Here is a 21,672-nt window from a genome sequence, read left to right on the forward strand (position 1 = left end):
GATTCCAGGCACCGTGCTCGGCGCATGGTCCCTTTTACTCAGATCTCCTGATCTGACTTGGGGGGAGGACAAGACATGAACAGGTAGCCCCAAACCAGTAAATATTCAATGAGTTATTGAGATACTATCATTTGCCATCAGATCCCCAGTGCCCAGCATAGTAGGTGCTCAGTGATATTTGTTAAACTTTAATGGACTGAACATAAGAACTTGGGGAGGTCAGGTTTTCAATCATAGAGAAAACAATGTTTCCACTTGGAAACTGGTCTTTCTTGGATGGCTAGGTTACCATGTTGATGTAAGTGGTTATGACGTTTCAGGAAATTTCAAGAAAAGCTCATGGAGTCATGGGTGGATGTGAGCCTTCCTTCTGAGAAAGGGAGAACAAGTTGCTCATAGGAGAGGAACTGGAAAGTGACGTGATGTGTTGGGGTTCAGGAGCAAATAGTCAAGAAAGAATTCTTGAGACATTGTCAGTGCAAAAAGGGTTGTTTTATTAAAGCATGGGGATAGGACCTGGGGCAGAAAGCGCTGCCCTGGAGTTGTGAGGAGTGACTGATTATATACTTTCAAGTTAGGAGGGGGTTAGGCATAGTGTAAGTCTCTAGGGAATTTGGAAGCAAGGGTTCCAGGACCTTGCAGAATCATTTACTACTGTCTATTAAACCTTAGTTCCGAGACCCTTCAGATGGATATCAGTGGGCGTATGTTTGGAGGGTGATTGCTAACATATCTTGGGGCAAGTTGTAGAGATAAAGGAAGTTTCCAAAGGGATTTTCATGTGTTAAAGAATATTTGTAGGATCCTGGAGTTCTGGCTAATGTCAAGGTAAAGTTACCACTTGCCCTTAGCTAAGTATTCACACCTAGGTGGTTGAGTTCCTGGGGGAAGGTTACTCTGCCTGTCACCTGGACAGGTGACGTGGACTAAAGTGAGAAAAGACTGAGTTAAGAAAACTACTTAAAAAAAAAAAAAAGGTCATGGTAGTCCACACACAAAGGAAATAAAACACACAAACCTAGTTCAAGGTGGTCACAGTTGGTCTGGGACGGCTTCAGTAGGTGTTCTGCGTGTCAGCCCCCAGGCCACCTTATTGGGCCTGAGCAGCACACATCACGGGGCTTCTCTGATAATCTAAGGGGCTGACAGCTGTGAGCGTGCTTGGAAAAGTGTAAAGTTGGGTGTAAGCATCAGAGCTGCTCGTGCAAAGGATGGGCTGAAGTGGCATCAAAAATGAAGGGGTTCAGCCACTTGGTAGGAGGATGTAGGAGGTGTGGGATGAAAGGAAAGAAGTGGGAGTGAGCGACTAAATGTCTAGACTCTGGAACCACATCCCAGCACTGCCACTTATAAGCTGTGGCGTCTGGGAAATGTACCTGGCTTCTTTGTGCCTTGACTTCCTGATCTGTTAAAATGTGCATAGAGGCAATAATAGAAACTTCTCAAGTCAACTGTGGTTTTTTCAAGCCAGTTAAACTCATGACAAGAACACAGCAGGGGTTAAATAAAGGACAGGTATCATTATTAACAACACCAACTTAGCTGAGTTCTAGAAGCCTCCCTTCCCCACGGAGAGGGGAGACCTCTCCTGGGTCTTGCAGCCCAGACCACACATCTGCTTGCTGGGTTACATTCTGTCTGGTCTAGTGCTCAATCTGTGTAGTGGTCATGGATTTTTTTTTTTCCCAGCCACAAGTACCAGGCCTGTGTTTTCTGTTATGTCCCCAGGGCCTTATCCAATGACAAGGAACAGCAGGGCCACCCCAGCAGACCCAGATGTATATGAACTATTTTAAATCCACTCAACAACTTCATGGCCTATGTCACTGGACGGTTTGTCCACGAGCATGGTGTCACTTCATAACGGCTGAAAGAAGAGGGGAGTGGAAGGGCACAGGGCTCACAGTGCAAAATTCACCCAAGGGGGTGCTCTGGAGGATATCACCTATTTGTTTGCTCGAAGGCAATGCTTAGATTAAAGTTATCATGACCAGCCCAAAAAACTTAGGGGCCAGGAAATAATGGACAGCTGGGTTTATGCAGAGCAGCACCCAAACATCTCATCCCTTAGCAAATCTACTTTAAAAGACAAAGTCAAACACATAAAATAATTAATAAATATTAATTAAATACCCTTCCAAAGGAAAAAGAAGTGAGAAAAATAAAAATAGAAAAATAAGTAAAAAGCAAAAAAAAAAAAAAAAGAAAAGAAAAAAGGAGGGAAATTGTTTTAAAAAGATGAACTCAGGAGATACTAGAAAACATCAGTTTAAAACTAAAAGGCAGGGTCACATGGGTGGCTCAGTCAGTTAAGCATCTGCTTTCAGTTCAGGTCATGATCTCAGGGTCCTGTGTTGGGGATCCCTACACAGCAGAGAGTCTGCTTCTCCCTCTGCCCCTCCCCCCGCTTGTGCTTTCTCTCTCTCCTGCTTTCAAATAAATAAATAAAATCTTTAAAAAAGAAAAGAAAAGCAAATGCTTCGAGATTAAGTACAGATAGCTGAGGACGTCTGATAATGTGTACTGGCTGGCGAAAACTTGGAATTACCAGTATAAATACTTATCTGATTAAAAGGAAGTGATAAGACCCAGTATACCTCAAGACAAGAGCTTAAGGAAAAGTGATTCCAGAACATAGGTTCTCAAACTCCACAGCACGACAGAACCGATTGGGTTGGTAAACATTCAGAGTCTTGGGTTCTCAGGTTCTCTCTGCTGAACCTGTGCATCCGAGAGTTTGGGATGGGGCTGGGGCAGATGCTATCTGATGCTAGGCCCTGTCAGGTCTCCCTCTGGGGAGGCTGTTTTCTCTCTCCCTGGGCTGAACATCCAGATTCTAACCTAGCTGTATTTCTCAGGTTGCTCCAGGAGGGACATCAGAGGACCCACAGAAAGCCTAAGGAAAGGACATTCTAAAAGAAGCACCGTGCAAGGCTTGCCTCCGGGGCAGCTGGATGGTGAGTCAGAGCTGGCCTATCCCCTTGGCTTGGAGGAAGCAGGGCCAAGGGTGGGTGGCCCGTCCAGGGTTGTAGGGACATGGAGAAGCTGTGAATGGCCCTGGGGTTGCATGAGTAGCTCATCCCTGAAAATAAAGGAGTCCCATTTCTATTTCTGTTTCACAAGACAGGGGTCTTTATCTAATTTCATGGTTCTGACACATGAGAGACTGACTTAAAGGTCCCTCTCTCAAGTGCTCTTAAATGTTGGGATAAGCCAAAATCAACCCCCAGAGCTTGCAGAATGGGAAAAATCCCAGGTTCCCTCAGAGACATGGGGTACACTCCAGGAGTCTGATCTTAAGCAAACCTCTCGAGAGATTCTAATAATGCAGGGTGTGTGAAGACCAGGCTTTGAGAAGCCCTGCTCTGCTGCCTCTGGGACACAAGGAGCAGGCGGCGGGGGGGTGGGGGGGGTGCAGGGAATGGCCAGGTGTCAGCAGCCAGCCCTGGGAGATCCCATCAGCCTCCTCAGCTCTCTGGTGACAGTGGGTGAGGGTAGAAAGTGACAATTGCCAGCTCCTAGGTGCTCCCTCTGCGCAGGGCAATTCAGATGCTTTTGGTTCATTGATCTCCCTTGAGGCCTGTGCCCTTATCACATTCCCCAGCATTTGCAGATGAGAAATGGGAGGTGGGCGGACCTACACAAATTGTGTAGCTAGTGAATACAGCTACACAGTAGCTGTATACAGTGAATACACAGTGCAGCAGCAAAGCCAGAGCAGCCGTGCACCTCCGTGTCCCAGTAAGCCCTTCCCGCCCCGAGCATTGGGAATGCCAGCGAGCGATGCCTGGCAAATGCTCAGAGAGTTCAAGTGTGGGTGTGCACTGGTCGGGCTGCAGCTTCCTGGGGAGTCCAGCAGTGTGGGTGCTTCTTGCACAGTTGTTTTCCCCCAGCAAGCTCAACTTGGCACTGACAATAAGAGTGACACGGTGAAAACGGTCCAAGCATCCAGGAGATATTTCTTAAGCTGAACTATCAAGGAGCCCAGACTTGGAGAGTTCCTACCTAAGATGTAGATGTTCTTGCCAGACCAGAAGGGAGGATCCAGAATGAAGTGCTTCTGAAAAGACCAAAGCAAAGCCAGATGTCCCGCTACACAGCCCTCCCATGGTTGACACCCCCCCCCCAACAGGAGGGCCCTTCAGAGATGTACAGAGGACCCTGGGGAGCAGTCAGAATGAGCTAGGGGTCCCCTGCTGCCCTCCCTGATGGGACACCCAGGAAGCTGTACCCGGTTTCCTCCATGGTAAGATGGGGACAATAATACCCCACAAGGTAGTTGTGAGCCTCTAAAAGATGTCTGTTGTGAAGGACTTAAGCCGGTGCCTGGAGCCCCGGTGGCCCTCCATGAATAGGTTCAATGTCAGGATGAGGTCGCTGGTGAGGAACGTGGTGACTCCACCAACACTTCGGGTGGGGGGACTGACTCTCTCCCAAAGACTGGCTTGCTGTGCAGCTCGTGGAAGGCTCTGGCAGGTGTTCGGGCCGTGTCGAGGTATACTTTGAAGGCATATGGCACACTGTGTGTGACGACTTTTGGGACAAGAAGGAAGCACAGGTGGTGTGTCGGCAGCTGGGCTGCGGGACAGCCGTCTCCGCCCCGGGAGAGGCCCACTATGGCCAGGGCTCAGGCCCCATCCTTCTGGACGATGTGCAGTGCTCGGGGACTGAGGCCAATCTGGGGCAGTGCTCCCACGCCGGCTGGTTCATCCACAACTGTGAGCATGGGGAAGACGCCGGTGTCACCTGCCTGGGTAAATGCCTTCCTCTCTTCTCTGGGACTTGAACTGCCATTTCCCCCCCTCAGTCATGTCCTCAGTATCTTCCCAACACAGCCAGACACCCTAATCTTTTTTTTTTTTAAAGATTGCATGATTGATTGATTGATTGATTTGAGAGCGAGAGAGAGCACACGGAGGGAAGGGGAGAAAAAGACTCCTCACTGAGCAGAGAACCCGACATGGGGCTTGATCCCAGGACCCCGGGATTGTGACCTGAGCTGAAGGCAGAGGCTTAACCCACAGAGACACCCAAATCTAACCCCCCAATTTTTGTGTCTATTTGAGAAGCCAAGGTCAGCATATTACAAAAAAAATCTCTAGGTTTGAATCGAAAAGGCTTAGTCCAGTCACAGGATGGACTACATCATTGCAGGTCCCAGTGCAAAATGAAAATATGGGTCTCCTTTCTCAGAAATTACTTAAGAATTTCAAGACAGCAACAGCCAACAGCAGAGCATTAGAGCTCCGAGTGGGGGACCCTGATTAATAGCAGGGGCATCAAACATCCTTAATAGATGTGTCCCCCATGCCTCCCCTTCCTCTTAATTTGTGTTTTTGCACATTACTTCTACTTTAACACAATGGAAATAATCATATTAATAATAGAAGCACCTCAAACAATGGATTTCCTCCCTCCCACTCCCACCCCCCCCAACTATGAGGGAAGACACCTATTAATTCTGATCCTTCACATGCCACTTCCTAGCCAATGATGCTAGCAGATAGCTCTGCTTTTTGAGGACCTCTATCTCCTAGAGACCAAGTGACCATGTTTCTAATAAGCCATCTCTGCATGATGGGGCAAGTTCAGGGGTCAGGAGCCAGTGGCAGCTCCCTCCTTGATCCTTAGCTGCCAAATATCGCAGAGTTGGAGGAGACCACTCCCCCTTCCCCAGATCATCCTTCCAAACCTGGCATGCCAGAAAACAGATTCTAAACCACTATCAACTAGCCAAGAGCCAAGCACTCATGCATTCAGAAAATTTGCAGAAGGCTTGGCTATCCAGCATTGAACACAACGTCCCTGTCCCATGGGATTGACTTCTAGACTATTCCACGTGCCAGCTTCTGTCACAGAGCAGCAGACTCCCCTCACTTGGTGGTGGTGGGGACCAGAACCTGCCCTGCTGGGACCTTTCCCACTGCAGGTGACTCTGTCTTGAGAGCTAGTTAAATGGGTAGAAGAGAATTTCAGTCCATAAAATCAACATTCCCAAGGCTTCTTCCTGCCTTGCAGGGGAAAGGCAGCCCCAGCCCCTCTTCCTGAACCCCTAGAACCCACTTTGTGAGCTTCCTGTGAGTCCCCGGGACACACAGAGTTGACCGGGTGTCATCTTTGCCTCATCTGGGCACTCCAGGCAGCATAGAAAGTTGCAGGAGGACTCAGCCAGTCTCTTAGGCTACAAGTCCTTGGGTACGGCCCCTTGAGGGGAGGATGGGTCTGAGAACAGTCTAGTTAGCAAATTATCATAAGAATCTGACTTCAGGAGACGCCTGGGTGGCTCAGTTGGTTAAGTGTTTGCCTTTGGCTCAGGTCATGATCTCAAGGTCCTGAGACTGAGCCCTGAGTCAGGCTCCCTGCTCAGCAGGCAGTTTGCTTCTCCCTCTCCCCCTGCCCTTCCCCCTGCTCATACTGGCTCTCTCTCTATCTCTTTATCAAAGAAATAAATAAAGTTTTTTAAAAAAGAATCTGACTTCAGGCAATTTTAAAAACACTTTTTAAGTATAGTTTTAAACGGTTGGTCTCACCTGGGGATGATTTTGTTCTCCAGGGGACTTTTGTCAATGTCAAGAGACATTTGACTGTGACCACTAGGGGGTGGTACTGGCATCTTAGAAGTGAGGGACACTAAACGTCCTACAACACACAGGTCAGCCCTCCACCACGAAGAATTTTCTAGCCCAAAATATCAATAGTGCTGTTTCTTAAACTCTACTCTGGAATCAAGCATGTGCAGTTGATTTTGTTTGTTTTAATAGGTATGTATTAATAATGAACTGATGGTGAATTAATTATTGCTTTACTAATAAAAGCAAAGGTGTTAATAGTTCCTTCCTCGAGCGTTAACCTCAATCCAGATTTTTTCCATTAATTTCCTCTAATTAATCTACTGATTAAAGTTGTTTGAGTTTATCATTTGGGGGGAAAGAAAATCTAATTTCTTTCAAATATGATATTTTGACAGATTTATTGGCTCTTTATTATAACCTTAGCATGTAAGGTATTCCAAATCTGAGTACACTGAGTCACTTAATAGTTTGCCTGAGAGGCTGTCTCAAAGTGTGAACCCTGTCGGGGCACGGAGCAGTTTCCAGTTTTCCAAGCACCTTCCCTCTGTTACACCATTTCATCCTCACACAATTCAAGCAGGCTTGTTTCATGATCCTTGTTTCATAAATAGGTAAACTGAGGCTCAGTGACAAGGTTAAGTCAAGGTCAAGTACCTTGGCCAAAGTCACATGGCAAATATCCAGGCCTCTGTACTCCACCTCTGGTGATGTCCCCTTCACTAAGTACGCTGCATGCTGGAAAGCGCCCTGACTCCAGGCAAAACTGGCAAATGTTCCAAGTTGTCTTGCTGCTCTGAGACAACTCTGCCTCGCTCTTCCCTCATATTTTAAGCCCCTCACCCATGCACGTGCCCCAAGCCCGGCATGCGCACGTGTGCCCTTGAGTAGAACCACCCTAATTTATTTAAACCAGAACCTCCAGAACCACCTTCCAACATCATCAAAACTGAATGTCACCTGGGGAAATGAGCGATTGACCATATGACGAGGGAATGAATGTCCACGTGTTAATGAGCTCCCATGTTCTTCAAACAAATGCCCCAAACATCACAGCCAGGGTAGCCTGCCCTGAGCACAGACTCCTTTGGAAACCATTTATCTTCAAGAGTCACTTTGAGATTTATCTCCAAGTTACAATACAATCATATTCATCACAATATGAAAACAAGTGTTTAAAATCCTCCACAGAAGGTAACGGTGGTCACCTAAGATGTACCTGTCTGGCCTGCAGGTGTTCCCACCCCCAAGGTCAGGGAGGACCCTTAAACAAACCAACCTTAGTTGAGTGTACTGGGCTATTCCTGAGCATAGAGTTCAGACCAAGATGTCTGAACTCTTTTTCAGAGTTCTGCTTTTCAACGAATATTGAAAATAGCATAAAGGTCTTTCCTTCCAAACTTCCTTTTTGGAATAACCACATAGAGCACGAATTCCAGGCTGAACTCTCACTAGGATCATAGCAGGGGGAGAACAGCCGATCCATCCAGCAAGCACAGGGCATTCCAGTGTTTGTCCTCTTTCATAAAAGACTCATTTTATACAACTTTCTTTTCTTTCTCATAGAATATGAACATGAAACTTCAGGAGCTTTTGGTAAGAATCATACTGCAGTATATCTTTAAGGGAACGTCCCCAAATGTCCCCAATCTTCTGATTTTATAATACAACCCATGTAGAATTGGGGGAGGGCAGAAGACAAATAATGAATTTAATCAAAAGAGCCCAACAAAGGAAAGGGGGGGAAAAGATAGCTTCTCTGCTTTATCTATGGCATAGAAGAAGCCTTTTCTGCCCAAACTGTTTTGTTCTCATTGCCTAAATGTATTTCAGATAGTTATGGAGTAAGGATACAAACATAATTTAATAAACTATCATTCAAAGTTACAGCTGAACTGAAATTGTATTTTTAAAAAACCTAACTTCAGATTTTCAGCAAATTCAAAAATAAATGGAGAAAAGCTCACTGTTTCTGGTTAACTTGAACCCTAAAACACCTTCCTTCCTTAGAAGTCTCTTTATAAGCCAGAGGCGTACACTCCTATAAGCACCTGACCCTTCTGTCTTTCTGGCAGAGGCATGTTCCCACAAGGGATCCAGTTTAAAAGAACAATGTGTGAGTGACTCTGCGCTGCCCAAATACTCAATCACATTTCACGTGCCACTGATCAGAACGAACCTGTTGAATCCAGTCCCCAAGTTATACCCATACCTCAACATCTACTCCATGAGGTCGCCCTTAGCTCAGTGTCTGCCCCGTGAGCCCACCATGTCCATGCGACGCTCCCCGTAAACTTGGGTGGAGTCTTTGGGATGGCAATGACACCTCATCTCTTCTCTCGTCTCTCAGATGCTGAGATCCTAACACCATTCCCCGGTGGTGAGTCAAGGTTTTCTACCTCTTCATTTCATGTGGTTTGGTGGGTCATGTGCTAACACACAGAATGATTGCATCTGGGGAATCTCTATGTGTTCACCTCACTCATAAGCCTCTGCTATTTTCTAATGAACTGGGGAAGCCTCTGCCTCCTCCCACCCTTCTTTGTCTACTAAGCGCCTTCCTACTCTTTGTCCAAGACCCGGGTCCCTAATCACTTCTTAGAAAAGATAGCCTCGAACCCCTACTCCCATATATACTCTCAAAACACTACAAACATCTCCCCCTCTGCCTCTTAGCATCTAGCGTAGTTGTAGATCTAAAAACTTAATTTTGGATTTATGCGATTACTTCCTCCAGTTCCTGCAAATTCGACTTCAAACTCTGTGACAGCAAAACCAGGTGTGCGCTGTGAACTGTGACATCTGCAGCGCCGCCTGGGATGACCCGGGGCCTGTTCCGCAAATATGTGTTATGGGCGAATGCAGAATGTGTTCCTTCTCCTGACATGTAGTGTTTTTGTGTCTCTGAAAGACTGGCCACAATTGCAACTGGTGAATGGCTCAGGCAGATGTTCTGGACGTGTGGAGGTTTTCTACCACGGCCAGTGGGGCAGGGTTTGCGATGACCACTGGGACATGAATGAAGCTGATGTGGTGTGTCGGCAGCTGAACTGTGGCCGTGCCCTCGCAGCCCCTGTGAAGGCTCAGTTTGGCGAAGGAGAGGGCAAGTTTCTGCTGGATGATGTGGACTGCACAGGAAGAGAGAGTTTCCTGGGACAGTGTCCCCATTCCGACTGGTCTGTCCATAACTGTGGTCCTGGAGAAGACGCCAGTGTCGTCTGCTCAGGTAATGGTCGCCTCTCTCTCCGAGGGTGCTCATGTCATTAAGCGGGTGGCATCTCTGCTAATCCCCTAGTGACGCTTACCCCTGTGTAATCACAGACCATCTCTGACCACACGTATGAGCCGAGAGTAAAGAGACGCTGGTAATTCAAGAGCTTCACCTTGAGCTCGGGAATTTCCAGCCACAAGATGTTGAAATGGATTTGTTTTTTTTAATAGAGGAAAATAGTGGAAGATCTTAGTGGTTCTATTACGAGGACTAGATTTCAAAATGACTGATAAAAGACAATGTAAGTCAACAGGGACATTAATCACTCACTGAAAGCCATCTGCCTTTCTTCAGGACACTGTGGGAATAAAAAGTAGTTTTTCCCACTAAAAGTTTGCAATCTAAGGAAAGCGAAGAAACTGGGAGTTTATAAATTAGAAATAGCACAGAGTTTTGTCCTGTTGATGGTGAGTCCAGGCCATGTATTGCTAATCACAAGTCTTCAAGCAACTACTAATTACCGTGATCATTCCAGACCAGAGTTTTTTTTCAATCTCAGCACTACTGATGTTTGTGAACGCATGATTCCTTGTGGAAGGGGCTGTCCCATGTATATGAGCTACTAGCATTATCCCTCACCTGAACCAACTGAATGACCCCGCTGCCCCCGGCGTTGGCCACCAAAAATGTCTTCAGACATGGTCAAATGTCCCTTGGAGCATGTGGGCTTGCTTCTGATTGAGAACAACTGGTCTAGACATAATTTCCACCAAATGCATGACTAGTATAATGAGTATTATACTACCAATGCTGAAGACATAAATGCTCATGCCAGTGGGATATAAAGGAAAAAACTTAGTGAGTCTAGAACAGTGAACTTCGTCACGTGCTAAAAATTTCAATTGTACCCAACCAGAAAGACTGTATTCATATGACACTATGGTAATTAGCAAGTTAAGTCAATTCAAACAGCAAAAATATTGGGGGGGGGTGTTGCTTTGTTTCCATCTATTTTTTATTTCTCTTTTCCCCCCCTTGACTTGGCTTTGTTTTATTTCAATTACATAGTTGGAGTTTTGGTTTAGAATTCCATCGAAGCAGTCTATTCTACAAAGCCACTGGGTTCCTCCCCATCTCATGTGTGTGTGATGAGTGTCTGCCTGTTACTTAGTGGTGTTATAGAGTCTGCAGGGCAGAAACAGCACAGGCACATCTGGGTGAAGATGTGTTGTTAGACATACTGTATTAACAAACATGGTTCATTAAAATCATCTGAACTAAGGCAGGGAGAATCAAAATATATAAGAATCCCATTCTTTCATGTTAAAATTCATTTTGAATTGAAGTATCTCTGGAAACAACTTCCCTTTTCCAACATAAGTCTTTCTTCTCCCCCATATTCACAGAGACTGAGTACTTCAAGCCTGCTTTGGGTAAGTGCATGCTTTTGTTTTACTGACATGCCATTTTTCATTCTATGTGGTACCTGGCAAGGCAATACGTAGATCATAAAAGAAAAAAAGGGAACAATGGTGGAAGGGTTTGGATTGCCACATTTTAACCATCGTTATTTGCCATTTGCACACTCCTGGGCTATTAAGATGATCCTACCATTAAACTGAAAATATGGTTGGGTCACTTTCTTCCTTCAACAAAATTTAGCTTGATTTTCATTTCAGTCATGAGGGTTTTAATGTATTCTCTGGTATTGATCTTTTCACCCAGTGGAATTGCAGTTAAAAGCATTGTTAAGGAAATACCTTGGTAAATTATTTGTGTAGCTGTACAACTCTGCAGCGTATGTTCTTTCCCACTGTGTGTCTTCTATGACTGGAGGAGGGAGTGAATACTTCCACACGTTAACAGCCACTGAATTCTCAACCCCTCTCCCTACAGAGAATGCAGAGGAATCACCGCCAGCACCCCAAGGTAGGAAGTATTTTCATGTTGAATTTGCAGTATTTGTCCTTTCTTCATGCAAATTTTCCTTTTGGCTTAAAAGCAGAAGGTTTTTTGGTTGGTATTGCTGAAACAAACTTGAAGGGAGCAACATATTACATATTTTGTACCTAAAAGATGAATTTATCGGTGTACTAGGAAACTGGTGAGTTCTGAAACTAGTAAACCCCAGGGGGAAAAGGTTCAAGATAAGCCTCTGTAACCAGCCCCAGTGGGCCCTGGGATGAGGGAAAGACAATGGGTTTACAAGAGGAGGTTTGAGTTTAAGTTCATCTCTGCCCCTTGCTTCGTATGACCCTGGGCAAGCCACTCCCTTTTTTTAAAAAAGGAGATAAAAACACTTCACAGAGCTCCATTTGGGTTAAAATGAAGTCATGTACATGGAATGAAAACAAGAGCCAAATTTCATTGAGTGCGAAGGATATCCTAGGCATTTCTCTAAGACTCTGGCCTGCACAGTTAGTGTTTCATTCTCTCGTTCGGGGATCAAGAAAACTTCACTGTAAGAGTCAGACAGGAAATCTCCGAGGCTTTGTGGCTGGATGTTCACTTCTCTGTTTCTGCTCTGCTGCTGCTGCATGAAAGCAGCAGCCAGCACAGTTGGTAAGCTGCTGGGGGGCGTGCCTGCCTTCCCCAAAAATTTACTTACAAAATAAGCACTGGTCTGGATTTGAACCACAGGCTTCAGTGTCCTGACTCCTGTTTGAATGAATGAGTTCTAAACACTTTGCATGCATGACTTACTTAATTTTCACAACAACCTTATGAAGTAGGTATGATTATAATTCCTGCTTTATCTTGGTGAGAAAACTGGAGCATAGAGAAGTTAGTCAACTCGCCCAAGGCCAAGAAGTTAGCAAGAGGCACAGTTGCTGGTCCGTTAGATTATGATACCTTGGTTGGTTTTCATGGAGGGTTGATGTTAAAAATAGACACATTCTTCCGACTCAGTTAATTTCTTGAACCAGAGGCCATCCCACCTGTTCGCTTTCCCTCACTCCACACAACCAGTGCCTCAGAAACTTCTCAGGCTCTACTTCCGAAATGTATGTTAAACCCATTACCATCTCCCAACTCCGCTGTTAAAACTATTCTCCAAAACTTCAGCATCTCAAATTACTGCAACGACTTTCTAAGTAGTATTCTGCGTTCTCTCCTCTCCATCACACATGGAATCTGTTCCTGGCACAGAAACTAGAACTGGCTGGTAAATCATAAATCAGACCATTCCTCTTAACTCAAAGCCCTCCAAAGGCTTTCTGTTATATTTGGAAAAATGTCCAGATCTTTCACAGGGACCTGCAAGACTAGACAGGATCGAGTCCTTGTCTATGTTTCTGACCAGTGAGAAAACACCTCATCTTGTGCTGTGCTCCCTTTTGGATTTTTTTTTCCACCATCCCTTGAAACTGACAAGGTAGTACCCATCTTAGGGTCTTTGCACTGGCTCTTCCCTCTGTCTGGAATGCTCTTCTCCCAGATTTTTCCTCAGCTGACTCCTTGTAATCAGGTCTCAGCTAAGACATTACTCCTTCAAGAGAATTCTCCCTGAATATGCAATCCAAAATAGATTCCCTCTTAGTCATGCTCTGTTTTATCAACCTCTTGCTTATCTCTTCATAGTACTTAGACCATCTGGGATTGTCTTTAGTTTCCTTTTGTTCACCTGCTCATCATGTGCCCTTTCCACTCCACTTTCCATAATGTGACTTTTATGAGAGCAGGCATTTTGGCAAGTTTATGCCAGAGCCAAGGACAGTTCCTGGCATGTAATAGGTTCTAAATAAATGAAACAAACAATAGACACTTACTAGCATGCTGCCTTTCCTATAAAACTGGTGTTGAATGCAACGTATTAGTCACTAACCTGCTCAGTAACCCTCAAGCAAAGACAATAACTTCATTTAGAAAGATATCACTTATCAGGCAATTCTGCCTCCTACAAATTATTTATTAAGAATAATTCCATTGTGTGGGGCACCTGGGTGGCTCTGTGGGTTAAAGCCTCTACCTAAGGCTCAGGTCATGATCCCAGGGTCCTGGGATCGAACCCCACATCAGGGTCTCTGCTCAGCAGGGAGCCTGCTTCCTCCTCTCTCTCTGCCTACTTGTGATCTCTCTCTGTCAAATAAATAAAATCTTTTTTTTTTAAAGAATAACTCCATTGTGCACCATGATTTCCATCTCCCTTCAAATTCCAGGAATATCAAAAAACAAACAAACAACAACAACAAATTCCAGGAATATCAAAGCTTAGCCAAATAATCAGTTCTAATAATTAGCTAAGAGTTTTGTTAGTTAGTTTTTGGCTGAATTAGTTAGGTGGTTGTTTTTCTGCTAATTTCTCTTGTTCACATAGTCACTAAACTTGTATTCCTATTTCTCTGGTTTTGCTATGCAGATATATATGTCCTACTCTCAATCACTGGAAATCTGTGGGAAGGTATATTTACTCAGATTAATAGAAATGTTAACCAATGGTCCAGGAAGAACATACCATGCCACTGGTTCCTGTGGGAAGCATAAGCTGAGAAAGCAGGTCAGAAGAAGAGAGACCATGGCCTTCCTGCTTACTTGTTGTTGGGAACCACTTCCCTGAACAGGCAGGGGACCCCAGCTTCCAGGAATCCTGCCTTGCTCTTGATGTGTGGGCACCCCGAAGAGGTACATATTACATACGTACATATTACATATGCAATTATGTATGTATTACATATGTAATTACATATGTAATATGTAATAGCATCACATATTAAAGCTATTCCCTCCAGAGTCTCTTCAAAACAATCAAATCAGCAAATACTTCTGAGATTCTATCATGTCCAAAGGACTGTATTTTGCCAGTTCACTATGTTTTTTAAATTATTAACATATAATGTATTATTTGTTTCAGGGGTACAGGTCTGTGAATCATCAGTCTTACACGATTCACAGCATTCACCATAGCACATACCCTCCCCAATGTCCATCACCCAGCCACCCAACCCTCCTACTCCCCTCCCTTCCAGCAACCCTCAGTTTGTTTCCTGACATTAAGAGTTTCTTATGGTTTGTCTCCCTTTCTGGTTTCATCTTGTTTCATTTTCCCCTCCCTGTCCCTATGATCCTCTGTCTTATTTCTCAAATTCCTTATATTGGTGAGATCATATGATAATTGTCTTTCTCTGACTGACTTACTTCGCTTAGCATAATACCCTCGAGTTCCATCCATGTCATTGTAAATGGCAAGAATTTGGGTTTTTTTATGGCTGCACAATATTCCATTGTGTGTGTGTGTGTGTGTGTATTTACATACCACATCTTCTTTATCCATTCATCTGTTGATGGACATCTAGGTTCTTTCTGTAGTTTGGCTATTGAAGACATTGCTGCTGTAAACATTTGGATGCACGTGCCCCTTCAGATCACTACATTTCTATCTTTAGGGTAGGTACCCAGTAGTGCGATTGCTGGGTCGTAGGGTAGCTCTATTTTCAACTTTTTAAAGGACCTCCATACTGTTTTCCAGAGCGGCTGCACCAGCTTGCATTCCCACCAACAGTGTAGGAGGGTTCCCCTTTCTCTGCATACTCGCCAACATCTGTTGTTTCCTGACTTGTTAATTTTAGCCATTCTGACTGGTATGAGGTGGTATCTCACTGTGGTTTTGATTTGTATTTCCCTGATGCCAAGTGATGTAGAGCACTTTTTCATGTGTCTGTTGGCCATCTGGTTGTCTTCTTTGTAGAAATGTCTGTTCATGTCTTCTGCCCATTTCTTGATTGGATTATTTGTTCTATGGTGTTGAGTTTGATAAGTTCTTTATAGATTTTGGGTACTAACCCATTATCTGGTATGTCATTTGCAAATATCTCCTCCCATTCTGTGAGTTGTTTTTTGGTTTTGTTGACTGTTTCCTTTGCTGTGCAAAAGCTTTTTGATCTTGATGAAGTCCCAATAGTTCATTTTTGCCCTTGCTTCCCTTGCCTTTGGTGATGTTTCTAGGAAGAACTTGCTGTGGCTGAGGTCGAAGTGGGTGCTGCCTCTGTTCTCCACAAGGGTTTTGATGGATTCCTATCTCACACATTGAGGTCTTTCATCCATTTTGAGTCTATTTTTGTGTGTGGTGTAAGGAAATGGTCCAATTTCATTCTTCTGCATGTCCTGTCCAATGTTCCCAACACCATTTATTGAAAAGACTGTCTTTTTTCCACTGGACATTCTTTCCTGCTTTGTCGAAGATTAGTTGACCATAGAGTTGAGGGTCCATTTCTGGGCTCTCTGTTCTGTTCCATTGATCTCTGTGTCTGTTTTTGTGCCAGTACCATACTGTCTTGATGATTACAGCTTTGTAGTAGAGCTTGAAATCTGGAATTATGATGCTGCTGACTTTGGTTTTCTTTTTCAACAGTCTTCTGGCTATTCAGGGTCTTTTCTTTTTCCATATAAATTTTAGAATTTTTTGTTCCATTTCTTTGAAAAAAGTTGATGGTATTTTGATAGGGATTGCATTAAATGTGTAGACTGCTCTAGGTAGCCTAGACATTTTTACAATATTTATTCTTCCAATCCGTGAGTATGGAACGTTTTTCCATTTCTTTGTGTCTTCCTCCATTTCTTTAATGAGTACTCTATAGTTTTCTGAGTACAGATTCTTTGCCTCTTTGGTTAGATTTATTCCTAGTATCTTATGGTTTGGGGTACAATTATAAATGGGATTGACCCCTTAATTCCTTTTTCTTCTGTCTTGCTCTTGGTGTATAGAAATGCAACTGATTTCTGTGTATTGATTTTATATCCTGACACTTTACTGAATTCCTGTATGAGTTCTAGCAGTTTTGGAGTGGAGTCTTTTGGGTTTTCCACATGAAGTATCATGTCATCTGCAAAGAGTGAGAGTTTGACTTCTTTTTTGCTGATTTGGGTACATTTTATTTTATTTTATTTTATTTTTGTTCTTCTTGTCTGATTGCTGAGGCTAGGACTTCTAGTACTGTCTTGAATAGCAGTGGTGAGAGTGGACATCCCTGCCATGTTCCTGACCTTAGGAGGAAAGCTCTCAGTTTTTCCCGGTTGAGAATGATATTCACTGTTTGTTTTTCATAGTTAGCTTTTATGATATTGAGGCATGTAACCCCTATCCCTACACTTTGAAGAGTTTTTACCAAGGAAGGATGCTATACTTTGTCAAATGCTTTTCAGCATCTATTGAGAGTATCATATGGTTCTTGTTCTTTCTTTTATTAAGGTGTTGCATCACATTGATTGATTTGCGGATGTTGAACCAACCTTGCAGCCCAGGAATAAATCCCACTTGGTCATAGTGAATAATCCTTTTAATGTACTGTTGGATCCTTTGGCTAGTATTTTGGCGAGAATTATTGCATCCATTTTCATCAAAGATATTGGTCTATAATTCTCCTTTCTGATGGGGTCTTTGTCTCTGAGGTTTGTAAATTTTATTATTAAATGATGGGGTGTTGACCAATTTTTATTGATTTTAAAAGGGGTTCTCTGTGCCTCTTGGATTTTGATTCTTGTTTCCTCCCCCAAATTAGGGAAGTTCTCTGCTATAATTTGCTCCAATATACCTGCTGTCCCTCTCTCTCTTTTTTCTTCTTCTGGGCTCCCAGTTATTCTAACCTTGTTTCATCTTATGCTATCACTTGTCTCTCAAATTCTCCCCTAATGATCCAGTAGTTGTTTATCCCTCTTTTTCTTAGCTTCTTTATTCTCCATCATTTAGTCTTCTATATCACTAATTCTCTCTTCTGCCTCATTTATCCTAGCAGTGAGAGCCTCCATTTTTTATTGCACCTCACTAACAGTTTTTTTTTTTTTAACTTGGTCAGATTTTACTTCTTCTATTTCTCCAGAAAGGGATTCTCTTGTATCTTCTATGCTTTTTTTTTTTTCAAGCCAAGCTATCATCTTTTTAATCGTCATTTTGAACTCTAGTTCTGACACCTTACTAATTTCCATGTTGATTAGGTCCCTGGCAGTTGGTACTGCATCTTGGTTTTTTTTTTGGTTTTGGTTTTGTTTTTTATTTTTTGTTTTTTTTTGAGGTGAATTTTTCTTCCTTGTCATTTTGTCAGAAAAGAATAGATGAAGGAGAGAAAAGAATGCTAAAAGTGTAATAATGACCCTAAAAAAAATATGGTAACCAAATCAGAAGAGATCCAAATCTGGGAGGAGAAGAAAAGGAAAATGAATAAATAAATATAGATAGATAGATAGATAGATAGATATAGATAGATATAGATATAGATACAGATATATATGATTAGGCTGGTGAATAGAACAGAGCCACACACTTGATTTGAGGTGTATTTTGGTCTGTTAGAAGAAACTGCCTCCCAAAATTAAAAAAAAAAAAAAGTGTGTGTGTGTGTGTGTGTGTGTGTGTAAACATGGAGAAGGGATGGATGACTAAAAAGATGAAAATTTAAAAAGATTTAGGGGTGCCTGGGTGGCTCAGTCATTAAGCATCTATTTTCAGCTCAGGTCATGATCTCAAGGTCCTGGGATCGAGCCCCATATCAGGCTCCCTGCTCAGCCAGAAGCCTCCTTCTCCCTCTCCCACTCCTTTCTTGCTGTGTCTCTCTCTGTCAAATAAATAAATAAAATCTTTTTAAAAAGATTTTAAAAAAGGAATTGATAAACAGTTGGTTGAAAAAGATAAGCAGTTGGTTGAAAAAAGAAAAAAAATAATAGGAGAGAATGTGATCAGGCTGGAGACTAGAAGAAAGCCATACACTAGATTTAGCGTATATTTGGATCTGTTAGAAAAAACTCTACCCCACAATTTTAAAGAAAGAAAAACCTATGTATACAAAAAATAAGGTTAAACACAATGAAGGGATAGAATATGACTATAAAAATGAAAATTTGTGAAAAAGATTTTTTAAAAGGTATTTAGAAGATAAAATAGTGAAAATAGGTTAAAAGGGGAAAGAGGAAAAACTAAAAAAAATAGAAAAAGAAAAAAATAATGAAAATTTTAAAAATTTAACTTTGAAAGACTAAAGAATCATGGGAAAAAAGTCATGAATTCTATGTTACTTTCCTGAGCTCTGGAGTTCCGCAGTTCTCATTGATTGGTGAGTTTGGTCTTGGTTGGATGTTCTTGCTGATCTTCTGGGGGAGGGCCCTGTTGCCATGATTCTCAAATGTTTTTGCCAGAGGCGGGATTGCGCTGCCCTTGCCAGGGGCTAGGCTAAGCAATCTGCTCTGGTTGACTCTCGGAGCTTTTGTTCCCTGAACGCTTTCCATAGAGCTTTGGAGGACAGGAATGAAAATGGCAGCCTGCCAATCCCAGGCTCAGAGGAGCCAAGAGCTCAGGACCCCACTCCTCAGTGCGGCCTCGAAGAGAAGCAATCAATCAATCCCTTCCAGCTCCCTGGTCTCTAGCTATGCTCTGAGCTCACCTGGCCTGTGACCGAGCATTTCTGTTTCTGGCACATGACCCCGTTTGGAGTCTCCAAACCCAGCAGACTCCTGCCACGTGCTCCTGTGCTACTCCTCCCAGTGGAGGAAGGGGGGATCTCTCCAGATCTGCCACTTCTGGGGTCACTGCTCAAGAAGAACAGTGGCCCAACTGTGCCTTAGATCACATTTAAGGTAACCCCAAGCTGAGAGCTCACTGTTCAGCCCTGTCTCTGCAGTCAGTTTCTCCACCCTAATACCTGGCAACTCTGCCACACTCAGCACCCTGGGTCTTTCTGCAACCCCCAGGGTCTTGAGACGACACTGTCCCCATGAGGGCTCCATCTCCAGCTTAGCCTCTGGAGCAATGTCCCTCAGTGGAACAGATTTCCAAAAGTTCCAGTTCTGTGCTCCACTCTTCTACCACTTGCTGGGAGCCGGCTTCTCCCCCCACGGTCTGTCTTCCTTATGTCACCTCAGATTCACTTCTCCACACATCCTACCTTCAAGAAAGTGGCTGCTTTTCTGTTCCTAGAATTGATGCTTTTCTGTTGGATCGCCTGTTGATTTTGTAGGTGTTCAGAATGGTTTGATTACTATCAAGCTGAATTCCTGAACCAGACGAAAATTAGGTTTCCTGCTCCTCTGCCATTGTGCTCCTCCCCTCCCCCTGAGAGTTCACTATATTTTACACTTTTATATTTGGACCTGTCACATTGAAGATTTGTTGAATATCTATAAATATGTAAAGTAAAAGCTGTTCAATTTAATTGAATAAAAAACAGGTCCATTTATTTGTACCAATAGGAGATGGAATCTCAGCAACCATATTATCAAGTAAGAGAATACTTTTGTGCTGTTTTCTCTGGGAATATTTCTGATTACCCTATCAAATTCAGAAAAAAAAATGAGTCACTGTTGAGTTGTTTTGCTGAGTGACTCATTATAACCTTCCCCTTACTTGTGAGTATATGTGGAGCTGATTTCCAGGGTGTTGCCATCAAATGATTCACTAACTTCTTTTTTAAAAATGAATTTACAATGCCATTTTTTGAATAAAGACTAGAAACCATTTTGAACATAGTGTTCTTCTAATTATCTTTAATTTCATTTTGGCCAGCTGCTCTGAGAATATCCAAACTCTTTTAACTTTTATTAATGATATGTCTCAAATTTTCTTTGGAGGAAGCATCATTTGGTTACATGTAATATTTGATTATTGTAGGTGTTTTGAATGGCTGCTATAACAAATTGTTACTTAGTGGTATAAATAACCCAAGGATATTATCTTGTTGTTCTAGAGGTCAGAAGTCCAAAATAAATTTCACTGAATTAAAATCAGGGTGTCATGCGGCACCTGGGTGGCTCAGTGGGTTGAGCCTCTGCCTTCAGCTCAGGTCATGATCTCAGGGTCCTGGGATCAAGCCCTGCATCAGGCTCTCTGCTCGGCAGGGAGCCTGCTTCCCCCCCTCTCTCTGCCTACTTGTGATATCTCTGTGTGTGTGTGTGTGTGTGTGTTAAATAAATAAAATCTTTAAAAAATAAAATACAAAAATAAAATCAGGGTGTCAGCCAAGTTACGTTCATTCTGAAGACTCTAGAGGAGGATCCATTTCCTTGCTTTTTCCAGCTTCTAGAGGAGTTCAGATTCTTATGGCCCCATTTCTCTATCTTCAAAGATAACAGTGTAGGGTTTTCAGATTTCTCTCTAAATATCTTCTTCCGCCTTTGTTTCCTCTTTTAAGAATGCTTGTGATTACATGGGGCCCACCTGGATAATCGGGATAATGTCCCTTATCTTAAGACAGCTGATTAGCAACTTTAATTCCATCTGCAGCCTTAATTCCCCTTGCTGTGTAACAGGATGTAGTCGTAGGTTCCAAGGATTAGGATGTGGACATCTTTGAGGGTCCAGTATGCTGCCCCCCCACACTTAAATACAATTCCATAGTTGCTACGCTCAGAAGCACAGAGGTGGACACATCTCTCCGAATGTACACTGAAATATGGTGACCCAGAAAGCAAGCAGAGAAGAGTGCGATAAAAAAGGGGTAGCTTCTACCTGAGTCAGTACAAGAAGAAAAGCAATGTTGTCATCCACGGTTGTTTCTTCTGTCAGTGTTCCTAAGGGATACTGTAGTAATTCCCAGGGCTACATAGTGAGCAGAGTCAGGTCTGGAGATAGGAGACATTGTGGGGTGGTGTGGATTTCTGGAGAGTTGTCATGCTGGGATAGTACCTATCACAGCCGCAGAACCACACGTCAGTAACGAAATAGGCTGAGGCAGGAAACAAGCAGAGAAAACCAATGGAAGTCATTCAGGGGTCCTGACAGTCCAGACCACCACCCACCTCTCAGGGCGAATATTCAGATCCAACACACGTCGTTCTCGTCACAAAACACCAAACACCTGCACCTAAACATCGAGGATGGGAGGGAGGGAATGCAGCTGACTGAGCTGGGGATCCTCGGGACCGAGGGTCAGCAGCTGAGAGGTGACCTAGGCTCTATCACTTATGTTATGG

At 43.4% G+C, this 21,672-nt stretch overlaps 1 protein-coding gene across 1 annotated transcript in view; it reads left to right on the top strand.

The window, feature by feature from the left end:
• The first annotated feature begins 4,368 nt into the window (after window positions 1–4,368).
• Window positions 4,369–21,672, top strand: part of LOC122899300 (deleted in malignant brain tumors 1 protein-like) — a 109,497-nt gene continuing 92,193 nt past the window's right edge. Inside the window, 2 exon segments of the mRNA XM_044236849.1 lie at window positions 4,369–4,380; window positions 4,457–4,754. Of these exon segments, the coding sequence (XP_044092784.1) occupies window positions 4,369–4,380; window positions 4,457–4,754 (310 nt within the window).

Source organism: Neovison vison, chromosome 2, assembly GCF_020171115.1.
Source record: "Neovison vison isolate M4711 chromosome 2, ASM_NN_V1, whole genome shotgun sequence".
Classification (NCBI taxonomy): Eukaryota; Metazoa; Chordata; class Mammalia; order Carnivora; family Mustelidae; genus Neogale; species Neogale vison.